The sequence below is a fragment of the Solanum dulcamara genome, chromosome 12 (assembly GCF_947179165.1).
Source record: "Solanum dulcamara chromosome 12, daSolDulc1.2, whole genome shotgun sequence".
Lineage (NCBI taxonomy): Eukaryota > Viridiplantae > Streptophyta > Magnoliopsida > Solanales > Solanaceae > Solanum > Solanum dulcamara.
The window spans coordinates 63504075-63524514 of NC_077248.1; the positions used below are offsets into that span (position 1 = coordinate 63504075).

Below are 20440 nucleotides of genomic sequence, written 5' to 3' on the forward strand. Positions count from 1 at the left end.
GCTATGTAAATGGTGTGGATCATGCCGAGCCTATACGTACTATTCTCCCAGGTCGTTAGGGGGGATCCTGTAAATATTTTGCAAAAAATATTGCTCGAAAGTCATATCCCCAAAAAATTAATGGGCTAACACATGAAAATTGAGAAAATTACCTAATTTCTATTGAGTGACCTTAAATTCTATAAAAATGGCGCGTATCTGGCCTAGACTACATGTATTGTTCACCAGGTCTTTAAGAAGGAACATGCAAAGGTTATGCAAAAAAATTGACAGGAAGTCATATTAACAAGAAAATCATGGCTACAACATACGAAAAACTGAAAAATCAATTATTTTTTGTTGAGTGACCCCTAAATAATATGAAAATATCGCGGTTCACGCTGAGGCTACACGTAATGTACTCTTAGGTTGTTATGGAGGGTCTTGTAAAGGTTTTACGAAAAAAAATTGACAAAAAGTCATATCACCAAAACAATTCATGGGCTAACACACAAAAAACTGAAAAAATTGTCTAATTCCTGTTGAGTGACCCTTAAATGCTATGAAAATGAGCCGGAACACGCCGATGCTACACGTACTGCTCCCCTAGGTCTTTACAGAGGGTCTTATAAAGGTTTTGCAAAAAAATTGATCGTAAACGTATCACCAAAAAATTTATAGGTTAACACACACGAAAAACAGAGAAAATTACTTTATTCCTATTTAGTGTCCCCTAAATACTACTCCCTCCGTCCCAGATTAGTTGTTATACTTACTAAAAATATTTATCCCAAAATAGTTGTCAATTTAAATAATCAAAGAGAGAATTAGTAATAGTTTTTTCAACTTTGCCCTTAGCATTAATTATTCTAGAATTAAGAGGCACGTAGATAGATAAAGATTAAAAAATTAATAAGGGGTATATTAGTCAAATAACGCTCCTAGTTAATATTTTCTTAAGGGTTGTACAAAACTTTATTATAATAACTAAAATGGAATGGAGGGAGTATGAAAATACTGTGGATCATGCCGAGGTTATACGTATTATTCCCTATGTCGTTACAGAGGATTTTTTAAAGGTTTTGCCAACAAAATTAATCAAGAGTTATATCACTCAAAAAGTCATGAGCTAACACACAAGAAAAACTAAAAAAATCGTCCAATTTCTGTTGAGTGACCTCTAAATGCTATGATAATGGTGCGCTGAGGCTACACGTATTGTTCCCCTAGGTTGTTACAGTGGGTATTGTAAAAATTTTACAAAATTTTTTATCAAAAGTCATATTAATAAAAAATTCATGGACCACACATGAAAAACTAAAGAAATCTTCTAATTTCTGTTGAGTGACCCGTAAATGCTATAAAAATGACGCGGATCATGCCGAGGCTATAGGTACTGTATCCACAAGCCGTTACGGAGAGACATGTAAAAATTTTACAAAAACATTGATCGAAAGTCATATCACCAAAAATTCATGAGCTAACACATACGTAAAATTGAGAAAATCGTCTAAATTCCTATTGAGTGACCCCTAAATGCGCTATGAAAATGACATGAATCATGTCGAAGCTACACATATTGTTCTCCCATATCATTACGGAGGATCCTTTAAATATTTTATAAAAAATTAACCAAAAGTCATATCACCAAAAAATGAGCTAACCTATGATGATTGATGATCAAACCACGGCAACAAATCCATAAAACTGTTTTTTTACATACATATAATAAATATATTATATTGAATTTTCTTAACTTCTTCATATATGTATATTGTAAACTCCCTAGTAAAAATTTTGACTCTGTCTTGGCTAGACTTAAAACTGAGAAACCAAAAAGAGTAAGATGTCAAATAGCAGACTGTTCAACTGTTACATGCATGTACAAATCAGGACACGAGAGAATTATAAAGCTCTTTTTAGCTAATCTAACTTAGCTTCTCAACCCCAAATAGGGCCGGAACTAGTAGTGACGTACAAGTTCAACCGAACTTAGTAGCTTCAGTTCAAACCCTATATTTGTATTAAGAGAAATCCAGTAAATATGTACATAAATTAAATTTAAAAACCAGTTAACACCCGATGTTGCTATCTTAGAATTTAGATAGAACGCATAAAGTTCAAATCCTGACTTCGCCTCTGTATGCACTCAATACTACCGGCTGGGTTTCTTGTAATCACAAGGTAGTGAAAAAGGAACCACCTTCATGTTTAATAATCCAACATCACCAAATCCAATATCATAACCTCCATATATATAGCATATGACCAATTTCAACATAATAGCAATTGCTGCTCTACCTTAGATGAGTATCATCATATGTGTCGAAAACATTATCCGGCACGATTAAAGGTAACTTCTCTATATACATGAACAACCTTCTTAGATTCTCCCTTGTAATTGTTGGCATGTCAACTGCATCTTTACTGTCCATATATATCCACAGATCCCCCGAGCTAACCCTTTTCAGGCTATCGCGGCAAAAGGGGCACGACTGTGACCTCGAACGCCTGCAGTGCATCAATGAATATCCTTGTTAATGTACATCAGAGGTAGATGAAAGAAGCAGAATATGTGCACTAAAGATAGAAGATATCGAGCTACATGTCTAGTTTTTCAAAAAGGTTGAAAACCGTCGAATGTAAGCAGATTTGGCTATGGCCCAAAAGTACATATGTGCAACACAGAAAAGCTAGTTTCTCTTGGAAAAAAGGAGACAAATCCCGACCATCATGCATAGGATATACCTATTTAGTTTCGGAGGTGAGCAAAAAAAAAGAGATTAATAATTGGGGTTGTATCTTCTGAATGAACAACAAACATTTGTTGTCGATAAGTGCTAAGAGAGTCATTCTCATGTTTGTGCAAAATATAAGAGATAACACTGGCCACTCTTTATGCCACAAAAAGGACAGCAAAGAGAAAAAAGAAAAACAGAAGAGAACAAATAATAGACTACTCAAGTCTGCGTAGGTGATACATTTCAAGATTACATATAGTATACCTAGAAATATTTCAGGGGCGGAGCACCTTGCCGCCTCTTGTGCATTTATAGAACCATGGGAGGCTGGTTTTATCACTTTTTTCATAAAAAGAGTCTCTCATGAGGAGACAACCATTTTATAACTCTTAGCTTTACCAATTACGATCATTAATAGAGATAACCATTAAGCTGTTTTTCAAGCAATCACGTCCCCATCAGAATAGAAAAGTTGATCTTCATATGATTTTTAACTGTGAATTATCTTGGAATTTATGTAGTAACCGCAGAAAAGGTGGCCGGAGACAACTCTCACATAATAGAAAATATCTTAAGTGAGCAAGTGACATTACATGGAAGAGCAAATTAGTCACTATTAAGCATCTGGTGTCACAACCATTTTATAACTCTTAGCTTTACCAATTACGATCATTAATAGAGATAACCATTAAGCTGTTTTTCAAGCAATCACGTCCCCATCAGAATAGAAAAGTTGATCTTCATATGATTTTTAACTGTGAATTATCTTGGAATTTATGTAGTAACCGCAGAAAAGGTGGCCGGAGACAACTCTCACATAATAGAAAATATCTTAAGTGAGCAAGTGACATTACATGGAAGAGCAAATTAGTCACTATTAAGCATCTGGTGTCCGAGGAATCGTAAGGTACCTAGGTTCCTAGCATTCTATTGTACCAAATATTCAATACAGGAAACGGAAGTGCTACATATTATGACTAGTATCTGAAGGCTTCCCCTTCTATGGGAAGAACCTAAGAGGAATCTGATATCACAGGTGTATCCCCCTCGAAAGTCACTGCAATAGAGTTCCTTCGTAATTCCCACTCACAGCTCAAAGTGGCCCTTCCCCAGGCCAAAGGAGGAAAGAAAAAATGGTCATGCTGAAGAACTAAGTTGGGACTCCTGAAAACAGTTTCGAGCAACATGTCGAAAGCAGTGAACCAGAAGTCAGGCCTAATCTTAAAACCAAGAGAGATAGAGAGTAGAGATGTGCTTCAGCTTCAAACTCCTCTATTGGATCATGCAGAGGAAAGATTTTTCTTATATACCCCTCAATTTGCATAAAAACTCTAATTTCGTGTAGAACAGCTAAAAAAAATGGAGCGTCATTGTATATCTCATTTTCCTGATTGACAGTTAAGGATAAAGGAGAATAAATAGTATTAATCTACATCAATTATTATTCCAAATTAGTTCCTACCACCCATAGTATTTTATTTTATTTTGTTCACCTCTCAATAACTCTTTCATCATCAAACAAGAAGTCAAATAACAACTATATAAACAAGTCCAACACCTTCAAGAAAAGTTCAAGAAAACCTCATGTCCATGGACTCTGTGCACATGATAGCTCTAGTCTAAAAAAAAAAGGACAGCCTGGTGCACTAAAGCTCTCGTTATGCGCAGGGTCCGGGGAAGGGCCTGACCACAAGGGTCTATTGTACGCAGCCTTACCTTGCATTTCTGCCAGAGGCTGTTTCCAAGGCTTGAACCCGTGACCTCCTGGTCACGTAGCAGCAACTTTACCAGTTACTCTAAGGCTCCATAGCTCTAGTCTATGTACAAGATATGTAGCAGCACAGTTGTGCCACATGTAATTTTCACCCATCAGATGTTTCCAATGCCACTGTTGGGAAAAAACGACTGCTGAACCAATAAAGAAACAATCTCAGCCAACAAATAAGCATAAGTATTTCCCTGTACAATTGACTCACTTCTCTTATTATTATTTGGTCTCTCCAATGCCAACATGTCCTCTTTCTCCAGGAAAACTGTATTTCTTTTTCTTTTTTTTTTTTGGGGGGGGGGGGGCGGGGGGGGGGGGGGGAATTAGGCGATCGTTAAGAATCTTGTCACTGGATTCATGAACTGAACATGACGATATCTATATTTTTACTATCCAGCAGTTTATTCAATTAATGTATCAAAAGGTGCATATGAGACATACCATTCACGATAGCATTTCAAGCACATTACATGATTGCAGTTGGGAAGGACAATTTTGCTGTTCGCCTCCATGCAAATTCCACATTCATCTTCCCTTTCAATGTTCAGATCATAAGCTTGCCTGTAATCCTCATCATCTCGTCTCTTGTATCTCTCCTGGCAAACTGCATTTTGTTTTTTGTCTTCCGAGTCCGTGACACCTCTTTCAAGTTGAACTAAGGAGGGATAAATAACAGCTGGACAAGGAAGATTGATGTCTATAAGCAACATATATCTAACTTTACATGATTTATCAGGTCTTTATGTCATTAGATTAACAGTAGAAAAATGTAAAAACTCACCATAGAACTCCCTAATGCTTGCTTTCCTTTCATGAGTTGACATGGTTGTGGTGCCATCGACATATACCTGTAGCAAGGTAATACTCAATTGAATACCCTAGAAGAGAAGAATTTGATTATTGAAGAAAAAAAAGGAATGCTGTAATTCATGAATTAGCACAAATACAAACCTTGTAAATAAGAATTCTCAACAAGCCAAGGGCACCAGCGAGATGGCAATCAGTCCATTGCACTAAGAAAAGGAAGATGTGTGCTGCAGGACTGTAGGACATTCGCATCTGTAAGCACGCACCATCATACTCCCTCGAAAAGTCAGATGCACTGCATTCCAAATTACACCCATCAAATGAGAAAACGCGAAGCAAGAAGGAATCGGTAAACACTACATTACCAGGTTGGGAGAAATATTTGCCACAAACAGAGAAAAATTGTCACCAAATCAAATCACCAATAGTGACGAAACATTTTCTTAATGATCTTTATTATGGTTATGCCATCAATGAAAGGTGGGTAATTGGTCTATTCTGATACCGAAAGGTATGTCATATTACAATAGTAAACTAATATTTCATTCTAGTGTTGCTTCCAAGTGCCTTGCTTCTACCAAGTCAGCCTTAGCGAAAGCAGATGTCGGCACTGGGTTGCTGGTCTATCCCCCCAACCTCCCAACTACCAAGATAAAAAGGAAAAAATACCCTTAAAAGAAAAAGAAAGAAAGGGGGTCTCCAAAGGGGATGGGTTATTGAGGCATGGAGTAAAAGATCCCAGATTCAAATAGGTACAGCAACACTTGCCATGAGCCCAACTGCTCCCATCTCGATGGGCCTTTAGACACCTGTGCTTATCGGCTGGACAGGCTGGTGGATTACTCGAGGTGCATGCAAGCTAGATCAAGACACCAGTTCTATACTACAAAACGCATGAATTCAAAAACCAAACAGAAATCAGAAGCCCACTGGTGGAGAGAAACATGACCTACAAAATAACCAACAATTTGCTCTCTTGGTGCAAATTTTCAGCCCTAACACCACATTGCAAAATTAAATATCCAATAGTAGAGGCAAAAAAGGCAAAAGGTAATCCTTGAGAGTTCACAAATAAAGTCCATGATAAGAATATTAGAACAGCAGACACTTTACAAGATAAGCATCAATTAGCATTAAAAATGATACCCTTATCTTTAGTTGAAGCAATCAAAGAAGTGAACATCAAACTAAACACAATGAAAACCAAAAAAGAAAATGGGAAAAATATCTAAACTCTGCAACTAATTACTTACCAACTGCAACTGCAGAAATCCAATTTTATTAGCTAAAAACAGTCTCACAAGCAAACTCACTTACTTAACCACCTCTCCCCCAAAAAGACCCTAGCTTTATTGTTAGCAGCAGACCAAAGGGTAAAAATATCAAAATATAGAACAATCAATAAAAAGAATAAAACTTAACAAAACCCCATATCAGTAAAAGATATTTCTGAACCAAAACTGATGAAACAAAACAAAACCAGACAAATAAAAAGATGACTCAAACAGGGTAGAAACCAGAAAAAACCCAAAAGGGGTGAAAAAAGTTTATAAGACGATTCTAAAACACCACAAGATTTTCAGATAATCAAAATGAATTTCCAGGCTTAGTATTTGTTGTTGAAGAAGAAGAAGAAAAAGTTGACTTACAGTGTATTGGCATGTTGAATATCAGCTTCAAGAACTTTGAGAGAATCCTTAAATGATTTTCTCATTGGCCCTCCTAAACCTCCTGTATACATATCCTCTTTCCCCCTTTTTAAAACACCAAACAAACCTCCCTCAGAACCAAAAAATCATTACCATAACTGATCCTCTACACCTTTTTTTTCTCTACCAAAATCCCCCCAAAAAAATCCTCAAAAACAAACAATCATCACCATAACTGATCCTCCACACCCTTTTCCACTTTTTACACCAAAAAAAATTCCTCAGAAAAAAGACGGTCACTGATACTCCACACCCTTTTCTTCTCTTTTACAGAAAATTTTTGGAGAAATTTTTATTATTTTTTTTCGAATTTCTGAGTGATAAACTGTGCTGCTGTAACAGTTCTCCGTTCTTGTATACAACACTGCTATGGAAAAGGGCAAAAGGAGTAGTAGTTATCAGTGGGACACGTGGCGTAGAGGTTTTTTTTTTTTGATTTTCCTTCTAATTGGAGCCCGATTAAATCTAAATTCGCATAAAATAAAATCACATTATGATATAATGCTTTCTAACAAAAACAAATCCGTATCTAGGGTGACTCGACCCAAAATCTCTAATAAAAGAATCACAACCTTTTATTGGTACTTAGCGTTAGAGGTTATACACACGAGTGGATTAAAAAGTAAAATACTAGTTTTTCATGGATAAAATGTGAATTAAATTTACAAACATAATTGTCCAATTTATTAAAAAAAATAACTCTAATCTTTACTTCTTCATTTTTTAATAATTTTTCATCAAAAAAGATTCGAATCCTACCTATCTTCGCCCCTATATATTACTATATATTATTAGGTGAGTGAATCTTTCTCCTCCCTTTTCACCTTCTCTTTTTGTTTCATTTGACAACTTTCCCTCTATTTTCTATAGCTTTTGCTCCACGCACTAATGACGGCTATCGTTAACCCACTCTTTAGATTATGGTCCTTTCGTAATATTTTTTTTCTGAGTTTTATATTTTAATATTTAATAAAAAAATTATATTTGAATTATTATTATTTTTATATTAAATTTCTTCTTAAAATTAATTAGGTAAATTATCAGGTATTCTTTTTTTATCTGAATTATCACCATTTATTTATGTGTGTGTATTATAATACATGAATGATGATAGTTAAAATAGAAAAATAGAACAGTTAATGACAATTCAGATAAAAAAAACAATTATTAATTTCCTTTTTATATTTATTTTAATTTGTTGCACTTGAATCGAAAATCTTTTAAAATTAGTTTATTTAACTTCACAAGTAAAATATGTATATACTCTTTCACACTCTCACCTATAAAATTTCACTCAAAATATTATTGTTATTAGCAATAATTAATTGATCTGATCATTACATTCTTTAGCCAAATTAAACAAAAAGACTACCGCCCTTTTTTTCCTCTTCTTGGAAATAGGAGGATCAAAAGGAGCATTTTCAAGCATTTTGGGTATTTTAATATTTTTAAAGTTCGATTTTAATAATTGATAGTTGAAAATAGATATTAAATAAAAGTTTAATTTGCTATGGTCAATCAAAATTTGATACATTAAATTTTGATATGATAATTCAGTACACATAATAAAGGAAAAGATAACATTTAACATGTTAATTTTTAGAAAAAACACATATAGTGATTAGATTTTCACTTTCAAGCTGTAACATTTTGAATTTACCATTAAATGTCATTCAAGACATTTAAATCACTCGTTATGTATAATTGTTTTCATTCTACGGGTTCAAATCAAATCATTGATTTTAATATCAGTTGTTGGGTCAAAATAGACCTAAACTACTCTTACCTAGTGTGATATTGTACGATTTAGATTAAGTTTAACCACACGATTTTTCTCAATTAAAGGCCTCTCAACATTAAGAGAATCCTACACTTTAAATGTGGATATTTTTTTTCCAACTCTAGATGCAAAAATTAGTTTGCACACTCAACATAGAGATTACTCCCTCCTTCCTTTTTACTTGTCAAATTTTGATTTGACACACCTATTAAGAAATCATTGATTGATATAGTGAGTTTACCATTTTATCCTTATTAATCACTAAAGCCATAATTCAAATTCCAAAATATTTTGGTACTCTAAGTCTATAGATGGATTGATCATTTAAGATTTCAAGAAATTCTACATATTCCAAAGATATTAACTTTCTAATAAATTGAGAGTATAATAGATAAAAAAAATTATACTTTCATGATTTGTCAAATTTAACAAGTAAAAAAAATCAAATTAAAAAATTTTTGACCTGTAAAAAAGAACAGAGGAATATATTAAAAGACCATTGACTCAATTGTAATAAATAAAAATTATAATGAAAAAAAAACATCAATCAAAAGTATGCCAATTAATAAAAAAGAGAATCACTAAAATAATAGAACCCCTTAAATATTTTGAAAAATATCGAATATTTTGTGTTATAAGGTGGATATGTCTCTCCTTAGTTTCTTTTCCCCTACCCCACTTTTCCTTTACCCCTTGTTTGTCAAAATTGGCGTACTTATCTTTGGCAATTTAGCACATATATCTCAAAAATTATCTCTCTCTTTCTTTGTAATTTCCTTCTTTCTCTCTTTATTAAACTTTCTATCTTTATTATTTATAAATTATTATAATTATTTTATAATACGTTATCAACACAAATCTCTAATTTTCTTCAGATAAATTAACTTTATGTCAGATATATCTAATGAAGAAATTTAATTTTAGTTGTCTTTGTTATTCACAAGGTAAGTTACATGTTAAAATTATGTGGAGATACTATCACTGATGATGATTTACTTAAGAAAACTCTTTCTACTATTCACGTTTCAAATGTGTTGCTACAATAACAATATCGTGAAAAGGGGTTTAAGAAATATTCTGAATTAATTACATGCCTACTCGTGGCCGAGCAGAATAATACTTTGTTAATGAAAAATCATGAAGCTCGTCCCACTGGGTCTGTTCCATTCCCTGAAGCGAATGTTATAGAAGTACATAATCAGTCTGAATCAAGATAAAATAATTATCGTGGCCGTGATTGTGGACGTGGGCGAGGACGTGGTAGAGAACGAAATAATTATCGTCATCATGATGGAAATAATAATGAGAACAATAAAGTTCCTCAAAATAATCCTTCCATAGGTAAATTCAATATTTACCACCGATGTGGTATGAAGGGTCATTGGGCACGTAAATATCGTACACCCGATCATTTTGTAAAATTTTATCAAGCCTCTCTCAAAATAAGAGATAATAATGTAGAGGCGCACTTGAATTTTCGGAATGATTATAATAAAGCAACTCCCTCAAATAAATATGAAGATATTGAGGCAAATGTTGCTTATAAAGATGATGATTTTGAAGGTCTATCAAATATTACTCATTTGGAAGCTAAAGACTTTATGAATATTGACTGAAGAATTTATCATCTAACTGGATAAATATTATGAAAATAGTTTTTCTATTATGTTTGATATTATGTTGTCTTTCGTAAAAATATTTTTTTAAGGCAATGGAATTTCTCAAAGTTTCTCATGTTATTAGTTCTTCACATTCTTATAATGTATCTTTTTATTTATGAAGAATACGGAAATTCTTCAGTCATCAGTTAGATCTAAAATCAATTATGATGATATGTGTCTTATTGATTGTGCCACAACACACACTATTTTAAGACATAAGAAATATTTCTCTTGTTTGATTATGAAAAAAGTTAATGTTAATACAATATCTGGTAGCACAAGATTAATTGAAAGATCCGAAAAAGCTAAAGTTGTACTTGTCGGAGGAACAAATTTAACAATTAATGAAATATTATATTGTAGTAAGTCTCAAAGAAACTTATTAAGTTTCAAAGACATTTGTCAAAATGGTTATGATATTAAGACTACAAATGATGAAAAGAATTAATTTCTTTACATTACTATAATGATGTCGGCAATAAGTTTATACTTAAAAAGTTATTCGCTTTTTCATCCGGCTTATACTTCACAAGTATTAACATGATTGAAACACATGTCATAGTAAACCAAAGGTTTACTAAGTCAAATAATTTTATTATTTGGCATGACCGGTTGGGCCATCTCGATTCTAATATGATGAACAAAATAATTGAGAGTTCACATGTACATTCTTTGAAAAATCAAAAGATTCTTCAATTTAAAGAATTTTTTTTTGCTGCATGTTCTCAAGGCAAATTGATTAGTAGACCACCAGTAATCAAAGTAGGAATTGAATCCCCAATATTTCTTGAGCGTATACATGGTGATATATATGGGCCCAGTCACCCATTATGTGGACCATTTAAATATTATATAATTTTAATAGATGCATCTACAAGATGGTCACATGTGTGTTTATTATCAACTCATAATATGACATTTGCGAGATTGTTTGCTTAAATAATTAAGTTAAGGGCACAATTTTCAGATTATGCAATAAAGAAAATTCTTCTTGATAATGCAGGTGAGTTCACATCTCAGACATTTAATGATTATTGTTTGTCCATTGGGATAACGATTGAGCATCCAGTTGCTCATGTTCATATTAAAAATGGTCTAGCGGAATCATTAATTAAATATTTACAATTAATTGCTAGAGCAATGCTTATGAGCAAAAAACTTCTCATTTCATTATGAGATCATGCTATTTTTCATACAGCAAGTCTTGTGTGAATCAGACCCACAAATTATCATAAAGTCTCCCCATTACAATTGACTTTTGGTCAAAAACCGAATATTTCTCATCTTAGAATATTTGGATGTGCAATATATGTTCCAATTACTCCATCACAACGCACAAAGATGGGACCCCAAAGAAGATTGGGGATATATGTATGAATCTCCTTCTATCATATAATATTTGGAATCTATTACTGGAGATTTATCTATTGCGAGATTTGTTGATTGTCATTTTGTTGAATCGATATACCCAGCATTAGAGGAAGAAAATAAGCAGTTGAAAAAGAAAATAGATTGAAATGCATTATCACTATTTCATTTAGATCCTCGTACAAATACATGTGAATTGAAAGTTCAAAAAATAATTCATTTGCAAAATATTATAAATCAACTGACAGATGCATTCATTGACCTATCAAGAGTTACTAAATCTCATATTCCAGCTGCTAATGCTCAAATTCGAGTTGATATTCCAGTAGGACAATTAATTAATACAAATGAGTCTAAACCACATTTAAAACATAGTAGACCAATCGGTTCCAAAGATAAAAATTCTCAAAAAAGAAAAGAAGCAAACAATCAAGATTGTCATGATATGAAAGAACCTGCTCAAGAAGAGCGAGAAGACATAACAATTGATAAAACCTTGGAAGAGGTTAAGGCAACTGAAAATGATGAAGAAATTTTAAAAAATTATGTCTCATCAGGAAAAATATGGAATCGAAATAATGTAATTATCGACAATAGTTTTGCTTATAATAATGCTATTGAAATAATACAATAAAATGGAGATCTTGAACCAAAATATGTCGATGAATGTAGACAAAGGAATGATTGGCCAAAATGGAAAGATGCAATTCAAGTTGAATTAGCTTCGCTTGAAAAATGCAAAGTTTTCAGACCGATAGTCCAAACACTTGAAGGTATAAAATCAGTGGGGTACAAATGGGTCTTTGTGCGAAAACGAAATGAAAAAAATGAAGTCGTAAGATATAAAACACAACTTCTAGCACAAGGATTTTTGAAAAAACCTGACATTAATTATATGGAAACATATTCTCCTGTAGTGGGTGCAATCACTTTCAGATATCTTATAAATCTGACAGTTCATGAAAAACTTGGTATGCGTCTGATAGATATCGTTAAAGCCTATTTATATGGTTCTCTAGATGATGATATTTTTATGAAAATTCTTGAATAATTTAAAATTTCTGAAATATATAAAGATTTCCGAGAAATTTGTTCAATAAAACTTTAAAATTTTTTATACGGGCTGAAACAATCAGGGCGAATGTGGTACAATCATCTTAGCGAATATTTACTAAAATAAGGATATAAAAATGATCCAATTTGCCTTGTGTCTTTATGAAAAGGTCTGAATCTGAATTTGTCATAATAGGCGTATATGTTGATGATTTAAATATTATCGAAACTCCTGAAAAACTTTCAAAGACAATAAAATATCTGAAAAGAGAATTTGAAATGGAAGACCTCGGAAAGACAAAATTTTGTCTTGGTCTACAAATTGAACATTTTGCAATTGAGATATTTGTCCATCAATCAACATATACAAAAAATGTTTTAAAGAGATTTTACATGGATAAAGCACACCCACTGAGTACCCCAAATAGTTGTGAGATCTCTTGATATTAATAAAGATTCATTTCGACCTCATAAAAATGATGAGGAGCTTGTTGGTGCTGAAATACCATATCTTAGTACAATTAGTCCATTAATGTATCTTGCCAACAATTCTAGACCAGATATAGCTTTCTCAGTAAACTTGTTAGCAAGATTTAGTTCTTCTCCAACGCGAAGACACTGGAATAGAATAAGCATGTATTCAGATACCTCCGAGGGACCACAGATATGGGATTGTTTTACTCAAATGAATTCACGTCAGAATTGATTGATTATCCAGATGCAGGATATTTTTCTGATCCCCATAAAGATCGATCGCAGACAGGCTACTTATTTACATGTGGTGGTACAGCTATATCATGACGTTCAATAAAGCAAACTATGATTTCCACTTTTTCAAATCATGCAGATATAATAGTCATTCATGAAGCAAGTTGAGAATGTGTTTGGTTAAGATCAATAACTCAACACATTCAAGAAATATCTGACATTTATTTAACAAGAGACACTCCAACAATATTGTATGAAGACAATGTTGCGTGTATAGCTCAATTAAAGGGAGGATACATAAAAGGAGATGGAATAAAAATAAATTTCACCAAAATTCTTCTTTACCCATGATCTTCAAAATAAAGGTGAAATAGATGCTCAACAAGTTCGTTCAAGTGATAATTTAGCATATATGTTCACCAAGGCATTGCCAACTTCAACCTTTGAGAAATTGAGATACAAGATTGGAATGCGTCATCTTCAAGATATTAAATGATGTCTTAATCAGAGGGAATATAATACGTGATGCACTCTTTTTTCCTTAGTTTAAGTTTTGTCTCATTGGATTTTCTTAGCAAGATTTTTAATGAGGCAATAATCAATGCGTATTGAGAATAACTATATATATTTGTTCTTTTACTAAAATTTATTTTTCTTTTACATAGACATCCAAGGCAGGTGTTATAAGATGGATGCCTCTTTTCCCCTACCCCACTTTTTCTTTACCCCCTGTTTGTACTTATTTTTGGCTATAAATAGCCAACAAAAGTGTGCAAGTTAACATACATATCAGAAAAATTATCTCTCTCTTCCTTTGCAATTTCTCTCTTTCTCCCTTTATTAAATTTTTCGTCTTTACTATCTATAAATTATTATTATTATTATTATTATTATTTCATAACAGAATATTGTATACTCAATTTAATAAAACGACTAATATTTGGAAAGAATGATGCTAGATGTCATAATTTGGTTTAGGTTGTAATTCAACTAATGGATAATGAATCCACCTAATGACACATTAATTAATTTATTAAACCTCGTTGACTTTTCAATTGAAAATCAAGATAACGATTAGATTTTTAAAAAAAATCATATGAAGAAATATTAATCTAGGAGTATAGTTATTTCTTATATATAGAAATGTCAAACATCACTATCTGACTTTAATGATTGAATCATTACCAAACTTTAATCAATTATGGTCTCTCTCACACAAATTATTTCATCGCAATTTTTAAAAATAAAATTCTTTTAAATTATTTATCATTTTAATAATTTAAAACAAAATTAATTAGTTTTTTACATTTTATTCTGAATAGTAATTATATATGAAGATAACAACCTATTCAAGTGATCCTATTATGCATAACAGTGGGGGGCTAACTATTTTAAAGTTAATAGGTTCAATTGAATATCTTTTGTTTAAAAATTATATTGTATAAACAAAATAAAATAAACTTTTTTTTTATATATGTGAATTATTTGAGTATCCTAAATCAATAGCTAAGTGTAGTAATTCATTTACTTGCTTTCAAAAAAAAAATCATTTACTATGCAAGAAACATTTTTATTTTTTGAATTTGAATAATGAGAGTAAGATCGTCTCAATTAAAAAAAAATTATTCTTAAAGTGAGACTTTTCAATGTGATCCGGACAAATCAAACTGCAAAAAAATAATAATATCAAATATCGAGTAAAAATAATAATAGCAATTCCATTTTGTATTACAAAAGGTAAGAACCAAAACATACTATTTAAGATATCATTCAGATCTAGAGAATGATAGATTTGTCCATATAAGATATTGTCTTATAAAAGTACCAACTTACAAAATCCAAAGCACAAAGCATAGGGCCAATGGTTGGTAGAGATATGATAAAATCTAATGTATATATCTAGGAAAATATCATAATTGTTGGGAAAATATCATAGGTTCATTCAGTACGGCGGAAAATATTTTTTCTTGTTTTGTAGGTCAAATTATTTGACAAACATATTTTTATAACAAAATAACTTATTTGGAAATGAGGAAAATGACTTTTTTAGTGAAAACTAGAAAAACTAAGTTCTACCGTTGACATTCAACATTGATCATGATTTTCTTTAGCATTCCTAATCTTCACCTCCGCCTCCGTTGCCCCTATCTCCACTACCCTACAGCTCTACTCTATCGTCATAGTATTTGTCTAAATTATATACAAATGTTTTTAGATAATATTTTTCGCATATTGAATATAAGAAAATTTAAAAAAATTCACTTATTTTCGTAGAAAATATTTTTCATCGTACCGATCGAACACACCCATAGTCTCACAACAGGAATATTAAAATCACAGCTATTAGATCCATATTATTATAACTTTCTTGAAAATGTAGTTTATCTTATTCAAACATTATTATAATTTATTGGCATTGTCGAAAATTGTGGCAAAATGATAAATACATTTTCATTCTTAACAAAATGTCTTGAGTTCGAATTATAATAATATACTCCCCTTTGGTAATTGATAGGGAACATTTTTTCCTTACAAACTAGATAAAAACTTACCAGTACTATGTGTTTATACTAAATTAATAAATACATATCATGTGTAAATATATATATAACTATCACTTAATTATAATATATATATATATATATATATATATATATATATATATATATATATATATATATTCACTGAATCTGTCAAATTACTTAACTGTAATGTATCATATTATTTAATATAAATACTCGATAGAGATACATATTTACTTAACCTGTGATAAAATTCAATTATATATCTAGGAAAATATCATATTGGTGTCATAGTCTCACAGAAAAAATATAAAATCACAGCAGTTGGATCCAGATTTTAACTTTCTTGAAAATGTATTTTATCTTAATTATCCGGAAATAAAGGTATCATTAACAAAAATTTCAAATTCGAACTCCAAAAATAAAGTCACCCTTAATAATTGATAGAGAGCACTTTATATTTATAGTAAAATTTTTCAATATAAATCTGAATTAATCATGACACAAATAAATATTAAAAACTGAGTAAAAAACGAAAAAAAAAAACAACATCATTATAAACAGGATCATAAAATAGATTCATAATTTAAACTAGATTGGTTCAACTTTTAAAAAATTTAGTAGAATTTATTATTTTTTAAGATAATAAATTCAAAATATAATAATAGGTAATCTAAAATGGTAAAATCAAGCTATTTTTGCTTAATTAGATAGTAAAGATGTTAATTCCTACCTAATTCACTAATATTATTAGTCAATTTATAATCTAAAGGGTTATTAATAAATAGGAAAAGGATAATAACCTCATCGATCTGTTGAAAAAGTTAGTCAAAAGTGGATGTCATTGATCTTTGATGCTAAAATTCACCTTGACGCTAAAGGTCTTGGTGATATTATTAAACAAAAAAATAAAGTATTAAGCCAAAATAAAGCAAAGACCATGATTTTTCTTCGTCATCATATTCATTAAGGATTAAAAACTGAATATTTAACTGTGAAAGACCCTTTTGAATTATGGACTAATTTGAAGGATCGATATCACCACCTAAAATTTACGGTGTTACCAAAAACTCAAAATGACTGGATACACCTTCGATTTTAAGATTTTAAAACTGTGACATAGTATAATTCTGCTATTCACAAGGTAAGGTCCATGTTAAAATTTGTGGAGATACTATCATTGATGACGACTTATTTGAGAAAACTCTTTTCACTTTTCATGCTTCAAATGTGTTGCTACAACAACAATATCGTGAAAAGGGGTTTAAGAAATATTTTAAATTAATTACATGCCTACTAGTGGCCGAGCAGAATAATACTTTGCTAATGAAAAATCATGAACTCCGTTCCAATGGGTCTGTTCCATTCCCTGAAGCGAATGTTATAGAAGCACATAATCAGTCTGAATCAAGACAAAATAATTATCGTGGCCGTGATTGTGGACCTGGGCGAGGACGTGGTAGAGGATGAAACAATTATCGTCATCATGATGGAAATAAACATGAGAACAATAAAGTTCCTCAAAATAATCCTTCCATAGGTAAATTCAATATTTACCACCGGTGTGGTATGAAGGGTCACATTGGGCACGTGAATGTCGTACATTCGATCATTTTGTAAAATTTTATCAAGCCTCTCTCAAAATAAGAGATAATAATGTAGAGGCGCACTTGAGTTTTCGGAATGATGATAATGAAAAAAACCCCTCAAATAAATATGAAGATATTGAGGCAAATGTTGCTTATAAAGATGATGATTTTGAAGGTCTATCAAATATTACTCATTTGGAAACTGAAGACTTTATAAATATTGATCGAAGAATTGATCATCTATCTGGAAATAAATATTATAAAAATAGTTATTCTATTATGTTTGATATTATGTTGCCTTTCGTAAAAATGTTTTTTAAGGCAGTGCAATTTCTCAAAATTTCTCATGTTGTTAGTTTTTCACGTTCTTATAATGTATCTTTTTGTTTATGAAGAATATGAAAATTCCCCAATCATCAATTGGATCCAAAATCAATTATAATGACATGTGTCTTATTGATAGTGCCACTACAACATTATTTTAAGACATAAGAAATATTTTTCTTATTTGATTATGAAAGAAGCTAATGTTAATACAATATCTGGTAGCACAAGATTAATTGAAGGATCCAGAAAGGCTAAAATTGTACTTGTCAGAGGAACAAATTTAACAATTAATGAAGTATTATATTGTAGTAAGTCTCAAAAGAAACTTATTAAGTTTCAAAGACATTCGTCAAAATAGTTATGATATTGAGACTACAAATGATGAAAAGAATGAATATCTTTACATTACTACCATGATGTCGGACAATAAGTTTATACTTGAAAAAGTTATCCTCTCTTTCATCCGGCTTATACTTCACAAGTATTAGCATGATTGAAATACATGGCATAGTAAATCGAAGATTTACTAACTCAAATGATTTTATTATTTGGCATAGCTGGTTGGGCCATCCCGATTCTAATATGATGCGCAAAATAATTGAGAGTTCACATGTACATTCTTTGAAAAACCAAAAGATTCTTCAATTTAAAGAATTTTCTTTTGCTGCATGTTCTCAAGGCAAATTGATTAGTAGACCATCAGTAATCAAAGTAGGAATTGAATCCCCAACATTTCTAGAGCGTATACATGGTGATATATATGGATCATTTAAATATTATATGATTTTAATAGATGTATCTACAAGATGGTCACATGTGTGCTTATTATCAACTCGTAATATGACATTTGCGAGATTACTTGCTTAAATAATTAAGTTAAGGGCACAATTTCCAAATTATGCAATAAAGACAATTCGCCTTGATAATGCTGGTGAGTTCACATCTCAGGCATTTAATGATTATTGTTTGTCCTACTGGAATAACGATTGAGCATCCGGTTCCAGACAGGCTACTCATTTACATGTGGTGGTACAACTATATCATGGCGTTCAACAAAGCAAACTATGATTGTCACTTCCTCAAATCATGCAGAGATAATAACCATTATGAAGCAAGTCGAGAATATGTTTGGTAAAGATCAATAACTCAACACATTCAAGAAATACGTGGCCTTTCTTTGACAAGAGACGCTCCAACAATATTGTATAAAAACAATGCTGTATGTATAACTCAATTACAGGGAGGATACATCAAAGGAGACAGAACAAAACATATTTCACCAAAATTCTTCTTCACCCATGATCTTCAAAAGAAAGGTGAAATAGATGTTCAACAAGATCGTTCAAGTGATAATTTAGCAGATATGTTCATCAAGACATTGCCAACTTCAACCATTGAGAAATTGAGATACAAGATTGGAATGCGCCATCTTCGAGATATTAAATGATGTCTTCATCAGGGGGAATATAATACACGTTGCACTCTTTTTTCCTTAGTCTAGGTTTTGTTCCATTGGATTTTCCTAGCAAGGTTTTTAATGAGGCAGCACTCAAAGCGTATTATCAGATTTGTGTACTCTTTTTTCTTAATTAGGTTTTTTTCCACTGAGTTTTTCCTAGCAAGGTTTTAATGAGGCACAACATCTATGAGTGTTCAGGATATTTGTTCTTTCACTATAATTTTTCTTTTGTACATGAACATCCAGAGGGGAGTGTTGAAAAAGTTAGTCAAAAGTGGATGTCCATGAGACCCACTTTCACTGTAGCGAATAATTTTTTTCACTGTAGATGAACAGTAAAGTCACTGTAGACTCACCAATTTACACTGTAGCACACCATTTTTTTTTTATAAAATTCTGCCTATAAAAGGCACGTATCTGCAACAGAAATGAAGCATCAAATTCTCTCAATTCTCTCTTTCTTTTACTATTTCTTTCTTCCATATTCTTATTACTAAGTTAGTTTGTTTTATAACACAATCCAGCTTTTAGGTTTGTTAAAGATATTATTAGTAGTTGTCTTTATTTGATAATTGCTAATGACAACAACTTAATTTTGTTTCCATTATTTGAAAACATTTCTTTCCAATTTGGGTACTTGTTTTTACATGTCTTTCATTTTTATTTTATATTCAAAAAAATTCACTGAACTGACCAACATGAATTCGTGTTGGGTAAACCATTAAGGGGGTAATGTTCTCTGTACCCGTGATGGAATCACATATAATGAAAGGGTGGTTAGAACCTTTTATAATAAGTATATAAAATAATAAAAAAAATTATATGACCTATACATATAGGTTAAAAATTAGTTCCTATACATGAATGTTAAAACTTTGAATAACTTAGCGAAATTTCTGAATTCAGCACTGCTTCTGACCAAAAGATTCTCTATTATGACAATTTTGAACTCAGGATCACTTATAAAAG

The 20440-nt window shown here is 31.5% G+C and overlaps 1 protein-coding gene across 2 annotated transcripts; it reads right to left on the reverse strand.

Moving 5' to 3' along the window:
• Positions 1–1874: 1874 nt before the first annotated feature.
• LOC129877033 (E3 ubiquitin-protein ligase AIRP2-like) lies at positions 1875–7376 on the reverse strand. 2 transcript variants are annotated; one of them, XM_055952514.1, is made up of 6 exons: positions 6945–7059; positions 6064–6178; positions 5440–5590; positions 5270–5336; positions 4930–5164; positions 1875–2490 (listed from the first exon to the last, which is right to left on the reverse strand). In XM_055952514.1, exons 3-6 carry the CDS (start codon positions 5545–5547, stop codon positions 2277–2279), a joined length of 624 nt encoding a protein of 207 aa, XP_055808489.1. In that variant the 5' UTR covers positions 5548–5590; positions 6064–6178; positions 6945–7059; the 3' UTR covers positions 1875–2276. The 2 variants fall into 2 exon arrangements, with proteins under 2 accessions (XP_055808489.1, XP_055808488.1); XM_055952513.1 differs by lacking the exon at positions 6064–6178 and having other exon boundaries at positions 6945–7376.
• Positions 7377–20440: the final 13064 nt, after the last annotated feature.

Excerpts from the sequence above, each read along its gene's own strand:
- LOC129877033 (XM_055952513.1), bottom strand. The coding sequence starts at position 7,036 with ATGTATACAGGAGGTTTAGGAGGGCCAATGAGAAAATCATTTAAGGAT. Across the intron at positions 5,165-5,269 it reads AAGCATTAGGGAGTTCTATG|CTGTTATTTATCCCTCCTTA; the intron begins GTGAGTTTTTAC and ends TTCCTTGTCCAG. Across the intron at positions 2,491-4,929 it reads TTGAAATGCTATCGTGAATG|GCGTTCGAGGTCACAGTCGT; the intron begins GTATGTCTCATA and ends GATGCACTGCAG.